The 13,072-nt window shown below is 42.6% G+C and overlaps 1 protein-coding gene across 3 annotated transcripts in view; it reads right to left on the bottom strand.

The window, feature by feature from the left end:
• Window positions 1-13,072, bottom strand: part of EXOC2 (exocyst complex component 2) — a 206,482-nt gene that overhangs the window by 64,556 nt on the left and 128,854 nt on the right. For all 3 annotated transcript variants that reach the window (XM_037519163.2, XM_037519162.2, XM_054698416.1), the window contains 6 exons: window positions 9,738-9,803; window positions 9,410-9,567; window positions 8,899-9,020; window positions 7,436-7,497; window positions 1,236-1,316; window positions 798-857 (listed from right to left, as the gene is read on the bottom strand). In XM_037519163.2, the coding sequence (XP_037375060.1) occupies window positions 798-857; window positions 1,236-1,316; window positions 7,436-7,497; window positions 8,899-9,020; window positions 9,410-9,567; window positions 9,738-9,803 (549 nt within the window). The remainder of the gene's footprint in view (window positions 1-797; window positions 858-1,235; window positions 1,317-7,435; window positions 7,498-8,898; window positions 9,021-9,409; window positions 9,568-9,737; window positions 9,804-13,072) is intronic.

A 13,072-nucleotide genomic window follows, 5' to 3' on the forward strand; every position in this document is an offset into this window, starting at 1 on the left:
AGTGCTATGGACTCTTAGGTAGGCATCTATTAGGACATTAAAAATTATTTTATGCAAACAGAAGACAGAACTATATACCCTATACATGGCATGCACATATGTATGTACATACACATGCATGAGTGTATGTGCATTTCTCAATGGTGACAGAATAAGAATATACATCTTGCCCATGTACATAAGCCCTCAATGTCACTGACATGTTCCTGGAAACTGCGATTTCAAGTCTGTATAAGGAAAGCAGGTACTCAAATAACTTTAAGGTCAGTTAGGGTTTTCTTTTCCCCTCATCAACATTACACCAAAACAGCACTGAATGCAACAGCGATTCAAAGGCCTGCTATATAATGCATGAGAGAAAAATTGAAAGCACCAATGTTTTGGTCAATTATTAAGTTCTTGAATATATTTTAAGGAAAAGACCTTTTCTTTTTTCTCCTTTACTCACTCACATGCTCACCTCCCTGTGCCCACACAGCACTGGTCCCAGTCACAGAATCTGATAGTGTCATTTGCTCTGTGCTTTAACAGAAATACACATAAAATATCACGAGAGCACAGCAATGGGGAGCACTGATGTAAGTGAAATATTGAGTACTCCTGACATAAGTTGGGATCAACCTTGCTTTGCACATTATTTTGTTGCCTTAGTTACCATAAACCATTATGGGCTCAGACAAGATGAGAAAAGAGTCCATATTTAATCTACGTTTATATGTATATCATAAAGTAATAGGGCATTGACTAATAATTTGCATTATTTCAAGCTTCAGGCCATCCTTATTTTCAAATATTACCTGCATGATATTTATGCTCAGTTGGCAAACTTCCTCCTGTGTCTTAGCTTGCTGAAAGACCTGCAGAGAAGAATTTTGATGGAAATTGTTGGACTTAGGGGAGAAAATAAAACTTTTTGTTTATGAAGTTCAATCTACGCAGCTGGCCCATGGAAAACTGTTTCCAGGGCTGGGTAACCTTTCTCTGGGAAGGGACATGAGTGCGGGTTTGGTCCTTGGCTGGGGCTTGGGCCTGCTGCCAACCTACAACACCCAAGCCAGAGGATTCCCAGGCAGATAACGTGTTAATGTACAAGTTCCTGACCCACCACCCTCACGCTCATGTTTGTATTTATGGAACCAGAAATCAACAGCCTCCATGGTAAAGTGAAGTAAGGTGAGTCAGCAGTTGGGGTTCCCTGGGCAATGCTGAACTGGGAGAGGTGATGGGGAACTTACACTGGCTTCCCCAGGCTTGCACTCCAGTACTCCCTTGAGTGACTGTAGAGCATGGACGATACACTGCTCAAACTGACAGGGCTGCAGGGAAAGAAAACATGTCTCAGCATCCAAAAACAAATTTTGGCTGTAAAGACATTTAACAAACAGAGATGGCCCCGAACTCTCTGTTACCCAGATTTATGGGTGGGAACGTGGATGCAAATCATCTGCCAAATGATCTCCAGATTTAGGTCATGTACTTGTTTAGCACTTGATATTTATACATGGGTGAACGCGGAGGCTCCAAAGTACATCTAAGTCAACTGGAACAGAGATCAGGCATATGCCTAATTTCCCTTTGATATGCTACTCATGCGAGAGGCAAATGATGCAGAGGGCAGACCTCACAAGGTTTCCATTAAAACACTACTTCTGGGGTACATCTTGGGAGTAGTAGGATTCCTTATCCGATACCGTATCTCTGCTGCTGTTCAACAAAATCTAACTGTAATAGTCACCTGGAGAAGGTCCAAGATCATTACCATTCAAAGGTGATTATGGTCATTCTGTGTACATATTAAATCAGAAAACCAAATTTGGAAATATGTCCAACATACGGCTTTCAAGATAATCGTGGCTGGATTCCAGCGTCTTGGCTCCTCACTGCATCTAAGCTCTGATTTGCGCCCGGCACACAGAGCTGGGGGTGGGTAGGTAAGACCAGGACCAATTTCTCACATGGGTACGCTCTAGGGCTGGACACACTTGCATAAAAAGAACAGGCAACAAAACTGTCACTTTTTTCCAAACAGAAATAAAGTACAACCACCACCACATAGAGTGTCATTTAAAAAAAAAAAAAAAAAACTAGCAGAAATTCAGAGGAAAATCCTGACAAAAGAGTCTAAGTAAATAGGGGGTCAAGGAAGGCCCCCAGAGACAGGGAGAACTTTTCCGCTGGGACTTGAAAGGCAAGGAGGGCCAGGACTTAAAAAGGAAAGGGGGGGAAGGCAGAGAGTTTGGGGGATCCAGGATCCAGGGGGATGTAAGCTGACAGGGCTAAGGGGCACAGGGGCTGCGAGTTATAACCATGAGTGAGCACAGGGTGACAGCATGCCAGGCGAGGGAAGGGCCTGGCTTCTTGCAGGGTATGGAGCAGCTCACAGCACCAAGTTCAAGTAAAGCAACTCTGCAAGAACCAGAGAAAGGGAGGAGGGACAGGACACTGGCACGTGCACTTTGGTGGGGGCTGCAAAAAGCATGCTCACATAAGAAGGGGTGACATGCACCCCCCAAATTACATAGTTATGTAAATAACTGACAGATTAATAAAATTTGGGGGGAGGAAAGAAAATTTAGCCATGTGGAGAGCTCAGAAATACTGTCCTCTTAGCCAGAGATAGTAAAGACAATGTTTTCTTCATCACAGACTTATGGATTGTGCCTACTATTCTTTAATTCATTAAAAATAAATTGGGAGAAAGAACCTTTTCTTGGGCCTCCCTTGGTGGGCCTCCCCTTGGGCCAACCGCTGGTGGAGCAGCGGTTGAGTGCTGGGTTGCAAAGCTGCCCGCAGCCTCTGCAGCACCAGTTCGATCCCCGGCCACTGGCGAGGGTCCCACATGGTGTGACAGACCTCTCCTGCCGTACCCGCTGCTCCCCTCAGCAGTATATTTCATCAGTCTGCCTGTTCTGTTCCCCGCTCTGGTGAATTCTCTCACCCTCCCACGCTTTTGACTGTACCCAGTGCTTGCATAAATAAATAAATAAATCTTTAAAAAAAAAAAAAAAAAGAACGTCTTCTTGATGCACACTTTAGTTTTTAATAGAAGATAGGGAAATTTTCAAATAAAACATATTTCAATAAACATAAAAGTTCAATAATAAAATTTTAATAAAACTGCACAAAAGAAAGAGATATCTGTATTCAATTAAACAAAAGAACCTCACGAAAAAAGAGCCCAGACTTAATAAAGCTACAATAGTGCCTTAGCTTTAATTTAATTTTAACACTGCACATTGAAGCCACCAGAGGGCACCATGGAACAGACTTAGAGGGTGGGATAAAAACTGCACAAAGTATTTAGTCACAATTTTGTGTCCAATGTGATCTTATCCAGGTCACCAACACCCCTTGGAAGGTAAGAAAATTTAATAGTTGTGAGAATTAAATACAAACTCAACTGTGTGCAGTGAAATGTTGATGTTTATGTGTGCTTATTTAAAATTCTTTTATTAAGATTTGAACTAGAAAAAAAATCAAAAAAAAAAAAAAAAAAAGATTTGAACTAGATTTTTTTATTTTCTTTCTAGATCTGTGTTAACATGACAGATAGACAGAAGCCAGAGAGCACAATGAGGCGTTTCACTTAAGCTGGGAGTAAATGGGAGTCTGCACTATTTGTTATTTTCTTTATGAACTGCAGATGTATACTGTCAGCGAACCCTCCAACTTAGCTGACCACACCCCCCACCCCAACACAGGTCTCTGAGAAAGGAAAGCTCTCTGAACTACCCATATTGAAAAACGATACTAATTCAAAAGGAAACCTGCACTCCTATGCTTATGGTAGCACAATTTACAATAGCAAAGATATGGACACAATCTAAATGCCCCAGAACAGATGAATGGATAAAGAAGTGGTGGTCTAGGGGCTCCCCTGGTGGCGCAGCAGTTGAGTGCTGGGCTGCGAGGCTGCCCACGGCCTCTGCAGCGCCGGTTCATTCCCCGGCCGCCGGCGAGGGTCCCACAAAAAATAAATAAATAGATAAATAAATAAATAAATAAATAAAAAGAAGGGGTGGTCTATATACACAATGGAATACTACTCAGCAATCAAAAAAGGCAAATTCATGCCATTTGGTGGAGCTGGATGGCATTATGCCAAGCAAAATAAGTTAGAAGGAAAAAGATAAATACCAGATGGTTTCACCTATATGTGGAATCTAGAGAAACCAAAGGATCAAAGATATACTGTACAATTATTCCTTGAAAGCAGACTAGATCGGAGACACTCAGGAGGGAAAGGGAGGGAAGAGTAGAGCACAGAAGGGGAGGAGAGTGTGGTGGACCATGGCAGAGGACTATGGGTGATTTGGTGGTGGAAAAACTATAGTGACCACTCCCAAGGGGAGAGATCCTATATTGCGAGAAAATAAACAAGGAAGTTTAAATGCAAATAAATAAATATATATTCAAAAAGGAAAAAATGACAGAGAACACTGTGGATATAAGAACACAGGCTGCTTTCAAACAAGTTGCTTTGGCGCGCTGAAGCGAAAGCCAAAGGGGAGAGGAGCTGGGAGCTGGGAGCTGGCAGCGCTGAGTGTCCATGTTCCTGACTTTTCTATCCCAGCCACAGGGCAAGGAAGGGTGTTCTCGCCTCAAACCAATGGGATTGGTGTGGAAATGCCAAGAGAACATAAAAGAAAGGTGTGTGACAAGATCTGAGACTATTCATGTCACCATTCAAGGCTAAGGACTGTACAGATGTTATTTGAGTTCCAATTCACAGCCAGAACCTAGACTTTTGTTCTAAGCTTGTATTCACCTCCTCTGTTAAGTGAGCATCATGCTGAAGAGCCAAACATATGCTCAGCTTTATCGAATCCTGACGTGCCTGAAGAGGGACAGGCAGCCCACAGCAGGGTGATCTCCTGAGGGCTGTTTGTATACTGAGCTCAGGAGGCTTAGGCTTCTGTTTGTGAGAGCAAATGTGAAATCAGTTATTCTATGGCTAGTTTCTTTTACAATTAGTTACTAAAACAGTTAAACTTCAACTGTAGTACAAACACGTTTCTATAGTAACCATTTCAAAGCATTTTCAAAGAGCCTTGTCTACTACAATCAAGCAATCTCCAATGAGGCAGTTCCCTCATGGTGGCCCCCAGTATAACAGCTCCACACGGGGACACACTGGGTTCCTAGAAGTGGCAGATTTCATTTTGAGATGGCTCTATGCAAGAAGCACTAACCTCCAGAAACACCTGGTGTCAATAATTGCTCTTTCATGACCAATACTTATTGATCTATGTACATATTAAGAATGGAACAGATGCTTTCCTCAAATTGAACATACATTATTTTCCTTTGCACAAAATTGGCATGAGGCAGGATTAGAAAGTCAAACATCCAGGAAACTCTCTGCCTAATGTGTCTTGGCTTATTTCATGGGGACGATCTACTCAGCGGGTGATGGTCCAAGGATGCCTGTGGGCTGTGTTCCCAGATCGCCATGATGACTAAGTGGGACAGGGCTATATGAATGAGCTTTGCGAACCATAGGATGTAACATAAATTAGGTATTTTTATAATCACATGGCCCCAGTATTGCAAGTATTAATAAATGAAGATCCTTTACATGAGCACAGAGCTGGGTGGCTTGTGCCAGAGGCCCAGCCTCGCCTTTAACTCTGACCACTGACATCGGTGCTCTGCTGCAGCTCTTGCTGGGGCGGAGGGCTTCAGGGGTTTCTGCAGGACTGTGTGTGGGTGCCACCTGGTGGAAGGGAGGGACGGCCACACTCAAGCTCTCTCCCCAGGGCCGGCCCGGGCCCTAGCCTCTAACCCAGTACTGTCCACGTGGTCGAACGTGAACCACAGACACAGACAAATGCAGTGCGATTTTCCAGGGACCATGTTATGAAAATGGGGACAGTCTAATTGCAATATAATGGATGTGATATGCTAGATCCAAACATTACCCCAACATATAATCAATATAATGCTGAAGTGCTTTACATCTGATCTTAACATGAGCCCCATGCTAGATGGGGCAGGTCTGTTGTAATCTTTCTCTACATATTTTACTGTGACACAATCAGTTGCAGAATAGCTTGTGCTGAAATAGACGTAACTGTGGCAAAATGAATGCATCAGATAAATTAATGTACTTTTTAAAATCCTTCATAATTATAGTAGATTTATTAAACATGATAAACTTTTCTAACTCATTGCAAGCATGATTTAATTTATAATCATTTGGAAGGAAGCACTGCTGTTCTAAACAATGTAACTTCATTTGTGTATATTTACATTAATGTATGTTAGCTCCTTGAACTCTGCGGGAATAGGAGGAAAAGTTCCACTTGTCAAAATTCCCTGAGGCAGACTATTAATAAGAAGGCCAGAATTTGAGGAAGGGAAGGGTGACAGCTTGGGATCATGGACCCCTCAACAACCTGGCTCACCACTGCTTTGCTCTTTTGGGCAAACTAAAACCATTTTAGTGTAGTTTCCATATCCACTAAGTAGGCAGGTAGTTGTATCCCAATAATTCATTTTCTCCTTTTAGTTTTTTTAAACAAAGCAAGACAGAAATTGAGGAGACCCACAATGTGCTATGCTGAAAAACTGCTTTTTTTCCTGGCCCTTATTTAAGACAGGGGTGGATAAATTCTGGCCAATTAGATCTAAGGATAGATGTTTTGGGACAGTGCTGGAATTTCCACTGGACAGGAATAAGGCCATGATGGCTGGCACTGCAGCAGCCAGCTTGCGATCAGGAGGCCATCCTGAGCCAGAGACCCACGAAGGATGAGAGTCGGAAGAGGTCTGGGCTCTGATTGCATGGCCAAGCGGCCCCCACCACTCCCAACCTTTTTAGTGTGACAGAGAAGATGCTGCCCACCTGGGTCAAGCCACTGGATGTTTGAGCAGCTGAATATCAAACTGAACTGACACCCTGACTGCAGAGTTGTTGTGGGGATCCCTGAGACCGATGTGAAACCACAATAGATCATAAAAATGATTTCAAAAGGTATATGAAAACCTATGAGTCTTATCTAAGTACAAGCAGGCCAATGCTATCACTGCTGCCTGCCGCCGTGCACTGGAGCAGTATGGTGGTGCTTCTCTCTATGTGTTTTGCCATTGACTTCAAGGAACAGAAATGGCATTTTTTTTTTTTCTATCCTGCTTTTCCAAAAAATTTGATTTGCTGGGAAACTTAGGATCAAGCATGATAAAAAAATGTAATGCAAACAAAACCCAGCAACTGATACAGAATGAAGATTACTCTAAAAGAAACCCACTTCTTTTGTTCCCTTTTAAGTACTTACAGCTAGTGCTCACTTTAAATGACTTTGAGAAGGGAAACTTCAAGAAGTTTATTTTCTTACTTCCAGAAACAATTTAGTTACCATTCAGAGAGTGTATATTCCTTATTATTATAATTAATCATTTATTCTAATGATTATTGAAAATAAGTGAAACTTACCAGAGAAGTCAGTCCTTCGTTGTCCACGATCCAGTCTTCCTTTTCAGCTAATCTCTTTATTTCTATGGGAAAACAAGCACACACTTAGTGCCACTGTAATTACCTCACCGAACTTCACAGAGATAAAGTCTATAAAGGTTATGCCTTGTCATTGTTTTATAATGACATGTTTTACAATGACATGTTTTACAATGACAATGACATGTCAATGTTTTACAATGATATTTTAAACCTACGTTTAAAATATCAATCTGGTAGACTCAAGTATCTACGTGGATATTGTTTTCTGGATGTTTCTAATAAAACATCAATGTAAATAAATTATTTTATTGCATAGTCAATTTGGAGACTGCAAGGCTAGGTCCAATGACAACTTGAGGCAATGATTTACTATTTAATTATCAATTTTGATGATATTGACCATATATAAGATAAACAAAAGCATTTCTTTCCCCTAAAACTTCTGATGAACAAATTAGATTGTTTTAACCCTATATATTCCAGACCAGGCAGTTCCATTCTTGCTTGGTTGAAGGAATGGCACCCACCTGAATCTTTAGCATGGCAGGCTGTCTCAGGTCTGAGGAGACAAGGGCACAATGGGCTTCTCACTATACCCCACCCCACTTCTGTTTACAAAGCAGAGGTCACTCACCCTTCAATGATGGGGGATACCTTATGAGAAATGCACTGTAAGGCGATTTCAATGTTCTGCAAACTGCTAGCGTGAAATGCTAGAGGCGGTTCTGAAGGTCACTTCTTCACCAGGAATAGGAATCGGGGTGGGGGGGGGGTGCCGTGTCACAAAGGAAGCTAGTCGTTGACCAAGACACTAGGTGGCCCGTGACTGTGTTCATCACTGACTCCAGAGGGATGTGACCTTCCTTCTTAAAAGTCCTTAAGGCAGACAGCCATGGCTTGGGCTTTTGTAAACCGTTACAAAGCTGTTCTTGACAGCTTTGGAAAATCTTTACTCTTCAAAAGACTGCTTCACAATGATAATCTTTATGTATGAAATCCTGAAAATTCTACAAAGTGTAAAGAAAGTGAGCCTCACTTCTAATTTTTACCACCCACAGAGCCACAGATAACAGCCTTTCTTCTGAGTTTTACATTGATATTTCAAAGTTATAATTTTAAATATCTATGCACATTTTCAAAATTGGGATCCCACTTTCTACCTATTTCTAATTCCAGTCTTTCTACTTACCATCTGCCATAAGGATGTGCTTACATCCTTCAATATTTTTCAAGCATATCCATCTTAATTTTTGCATGAGGAGGCATCTCAAAAAAAAAAAAAAGCATTTGAAAAGATAGCAAAAAAAAAAAAATCCCCTTGAACAGTTACTCCTCTTAGTGTTCCCTAAGAGGAATCTTCTCAATCTCAAGGGTCTGGAAGCGGGAAAGAGACAGCATGTTCAGGTGGTCACTGTCCAGCAGGACCTGCCCTCCTGACTCACCTTCAGCTGTGCGTTGAAGGGTGACCATCACACACCGGACCCGGAGATCCAGAATGAGGTCCTGGATGGTCTGTAACATGTCATTAGGAATTTCAAGGGCGCTCAACGATTCGTAAGTAAGCCTGGAAGACAAAGTGGACAGACGGTGGGCTCAGGAGGTGAGTCCTCTACCATCCCATCCCCATCCTCATCCTTCATGGTGGAGCCTCTAAGCAAAGGAAGCACAAGGCTATAACCCTGACCCACACTTAACACTGAATTAAGCAATGAAAAGATGCAGACACAGTATGACATGCTCCTCCCACATAAACACTGGGTCTGAAGACATAAACACTGTCTCTGGCATTTTATTTAAGATGTAAGTGACTCAGGACATGTGGGAAAAGGTGGAGGCAGAAAGACAGAGAAGATGATCCTTGGCTGAATGTATTAAAAATTGTATCGTATGCTGAGTGTTTTTTTTTCCCCCCCCAAAAGGAGAAAAAAAGCCTCAACACAATTCCACACTTACCTGATAGTCTGTATGACGTGAGCCAGCCACTGGCCTGAGAGCTCAGACTTCACCTCCCAGCCTCCGTACAGCCGTGCCCCGCCCTCAGTGATGCTGTGGGGCAGCAGGGCCCCACGGATCAGCCTCACCAGACAGTGCATCACCTCCTGAATCATTTTCTAGACAACAGTGAACAAGCGACAGTGCATTACAAGGCGCTGCCTTGGCTGAATCAACTCTAAAGGATTCTGCCCAACAAAGATGAACAACTTGAATGTCGAGTCTTCCAGTGACTTTGGTGGACCAAAATCCTACCCCATGGAAGTCTCCGTACTTGTCCTGAGCTTACCTTAAAGTCGTTTTGTCTTTGCCTGACATTCTTTGATCTTTCAATCTGGCCTGACTTCTCAGCAGTCTTCAAAATTGAAAAACAATAAAAACATGAAACATATTTAGTTGACTTTTAGAAAGTAATAACATGTAAAAAAACCCCTAAAACATATAAAAATACATGCTTTAATAGTCGCACATAAAGAAGAACAATTTGACTAAAAGAAATATGTAAGAAATAATCTAAGTTTCTGATTAAAGGATAACTAACAGGAAATCCTTTTTTATTTCTAACAAGAAGTTATACACCTTCTTTTTTTTCTTAAAGATTTATTTATTTATTTATTTATATGAGAACCAGGGTGCAGGCCAGAATCATGGGAGGGTGAGAGGATTCACCAGAGACAAAGCGGGAAACAGAACAGGCAGACTGACGAAATACACTGCTGTGCGTGAGACAGGAGAAGTCTTCTGCGCCATGTGGGAACCTTGCCGGCCAGCCAGGAAGAGGCTGCGGCGCTGCAGAGGCTGCGGATAGCTTCAAAGTGCAGCGCTCAACTGCCTGCGCCACCAGGGGAGGCCCAGTTACACATCTTCTTAAAACCTTTAAGTATAACTTCCATAAGTAAACCTAAGTATTAAGTTGAAATATGCCATTTTCATCAGCAGTTCTATATGGTTAAACCTAAAAGCATCATTCCCTCATACATCATTGCTTATTAGTACAAAAATAAAAGGAAGAATAAACTCTGCATTAATATCTAGCTACCTTGGGACTTTCATTCCCATAACAAATACTTACAAATGTGAACACTGTCTCTGGCATTTTATTTAAGAGAATTATGTTACTTCTCTGTCAGGGATTTATAGTCCAATTTAGGAGAGCGAGAGTCTAGACATCATTTTTGGCCTATTTACTGATAACCCTGCTTTCTTCTGGGGTTTTTCTTTCTCCTCAAAGTGATGTGGGGAAACTAATTTATACTGCTTAAGAGAAGAAACCGTTTCAATGCTTTGCAGTTACTTTTTTGTTACCCAATTCTCTCATAAATCAACATTATGATATAAAATATGCTAGAAGGTGCAATTAGGAAACTTGCCAAATAATGAGGTAGTAACAAAATGGCATAATGTGAAGGAAAATGGGGAAACTTATGACCATAATCAAAAGATATGATTGCAAGTTAAATCACTCATGTATTTATTAGTGGTTAAAGGTGTGGCAAGAGAACTTCAAAGGCAAGAACAATTGCCTAATCAATGACTATCATATTGACTTCAAGCCATTTTTAAAATACAAGTAATGGTCCATGTATTTTGGCATAGGCCAGAGAAGCATTATGAAGGGCTGGTTGTGATGAACACTATTGACATGAATGAGTAAAAGGAAGGAAAAAGTTGCTGAGTGTCTTCAACAACTGCATCAACATACCCAATAAGACAGAGTCTGCTGCCTGGTCAGGCTGCAGTTCTTTTACAGTGATTAACATTTTTACATTCACTTTGCAACTTTGGTTAGTTTTGTCTTTGTAGAAACGCACTTTTGTTTGGAAAGAACAAGACCCAAAACAAAGCCCCAAATTCAGCTCAATAAGAATTCAATAAGCCAACTCCTAAGTTCATTGGCCAAAAACACTCAAAAAATTAAAGTTCTTTGTCCATCAGGATTTAATTCAGAGATTGAAGGCTTTTGCCCCTTGATTTCTGATATAACTGAGAAGGTCTTAACAGCCAGAGTGAGAAATGAGGAAGGTCAGCGCCGGGAGTCAGCACAAGGGCCAGGCGCACCAGGTCAGCAGCCACAGTGCCCAACTACAGGATGTAGCGCCCTGCCATGTGGATGCCTGAGACAGGGCGTGGAGGCAGAGGTACTGAGCCTGGAGATTCCCTGGTGTGCTCGGGGGGGTGGTGTGGGGGGGAAGCAGTATCAGGCATCTCTGCCTGTGAGTCATGGCCCTGCAGGTAAGTCCACATGGCGGGTGTCCGTTAGCCTACTTTCTGTTTCTGTCAAGTGTGATGGTCTGATTCAAAATCACACTTGTGGTGCATCCTGTACTAGGTGTGGAAAAGTGAGTGAACGGCCCTGCTTAACGAGGTGATCGTGGCTGCTCTGTCAGGCCTTATTTTTGGCACTTTCTTCCCCCCTCTCTTCTCCAATTTACTCTCAAGGCTTCACATACCATTTCCACCAAATGCCTTGCAAACTTCTATCCCCAGTCAAATCTTTCCTCTGCGATCCAGATCTGAGTTTCAGATTGCCTCCTTGGCTGTCTCTTCTGGAATAAGTCACAGGAATTTCTAATCCAATGCATTAAAATCAAAAATTGGTATTTTCCTCCTCGAGTCCTTCTGGTTTTGTAAATGACATCTGGCTTAATGAGCAGCCCTCGGAGGAGCTGCACCTGACCTCTCTCCACATCCCCCTACCCGCTCCATCCCTAAGTCTAACCCAAAATCAGCCTTTTCTCTCCAACTCCCCAGATGAAACCTGAATCCCAGCACCATCCTTTCCTGCCTGGACAGCCTCAAGGAGCTCTCGCTCTTTGATATTCAACCTCTGCCAATTCATTCTTGAATAGGCAACCACAGCAGCCTTGGTAAACCAACATCAGGTCCAGTTATTAGGCAGGACACCAGGCTCCTGGTCCCCTCCCCCACTGCTCAGGCCCCTCAGGTGTCCGATCCTTCCTGTCCTTCAAAGATGTCAGGCTGCTTTCCGTTTGCTGTGCCCAGCACACCCGTCCCCGATCCTGGTGTGGCTTCTTCCTCCTCACGCTTCAAGCTGCCGCTTCATTATCACCCCCAAGAAAGCTTCCTGGTCTCTATCCCACTGTTGATATTCTCTTTCTTAGGAGCCAATTCGTTTCTTTTATGGTTGTTGCCAGAATTTAGTATGATTTTATTTTTTAGCTTATTTTGGTCTTTCTCTCCAGGTCAGGAGAGGTCCTGTTTGTCTTGGTCACTGTTTCACTTATGTTGTATAGGTGTGTTTTAAATAGTGTGTGTGCAATGTGTGTATATGTGTACGTGTGTGTCTGTGTGCATGTGCCAGGCATACAGAGGTTGTTCTGGTACTAGATGAATATAGGCTGCGAGAGGATCACCTAGGGTTAGGGTCCTTCAGGACTTACTGGAATATTTCAGAAAGCATGAACATCTTGTCAACCTTATGCCCCAAATCTCATGTGGCAGACTGGGCTTGTGAAGGAGGCCTGCTGGGCAGACCCCTGCAACAAGCTCCAGAAAAGTGCCCCTGACTTGACGCTTCTCCTGGGGATGTCAGATGGCAACAAAAGGGAGGGGAGGCAGAAGCTGGAGAATTCTGTGTAAACATGTGGGCTCAGGACCACCCCA

Source organism: Talpa occidentalis, unplaced genomic scaffold (assembly GCF_014898055.3).
Source record: "Talpa occidentalis isolate TD23 unplaced genomic scaffold, MPIMG_talOcc4v2.1 talOcc4.2, whole genome shotgun sequence".
Classification (NCBI taxonomy): domain Eukaryota; kingdom Metazoa; phylum Chordata; class Mammalia; order Eulipotyphla; family Talpidae; genus Talpa; species Talpa occidentalis.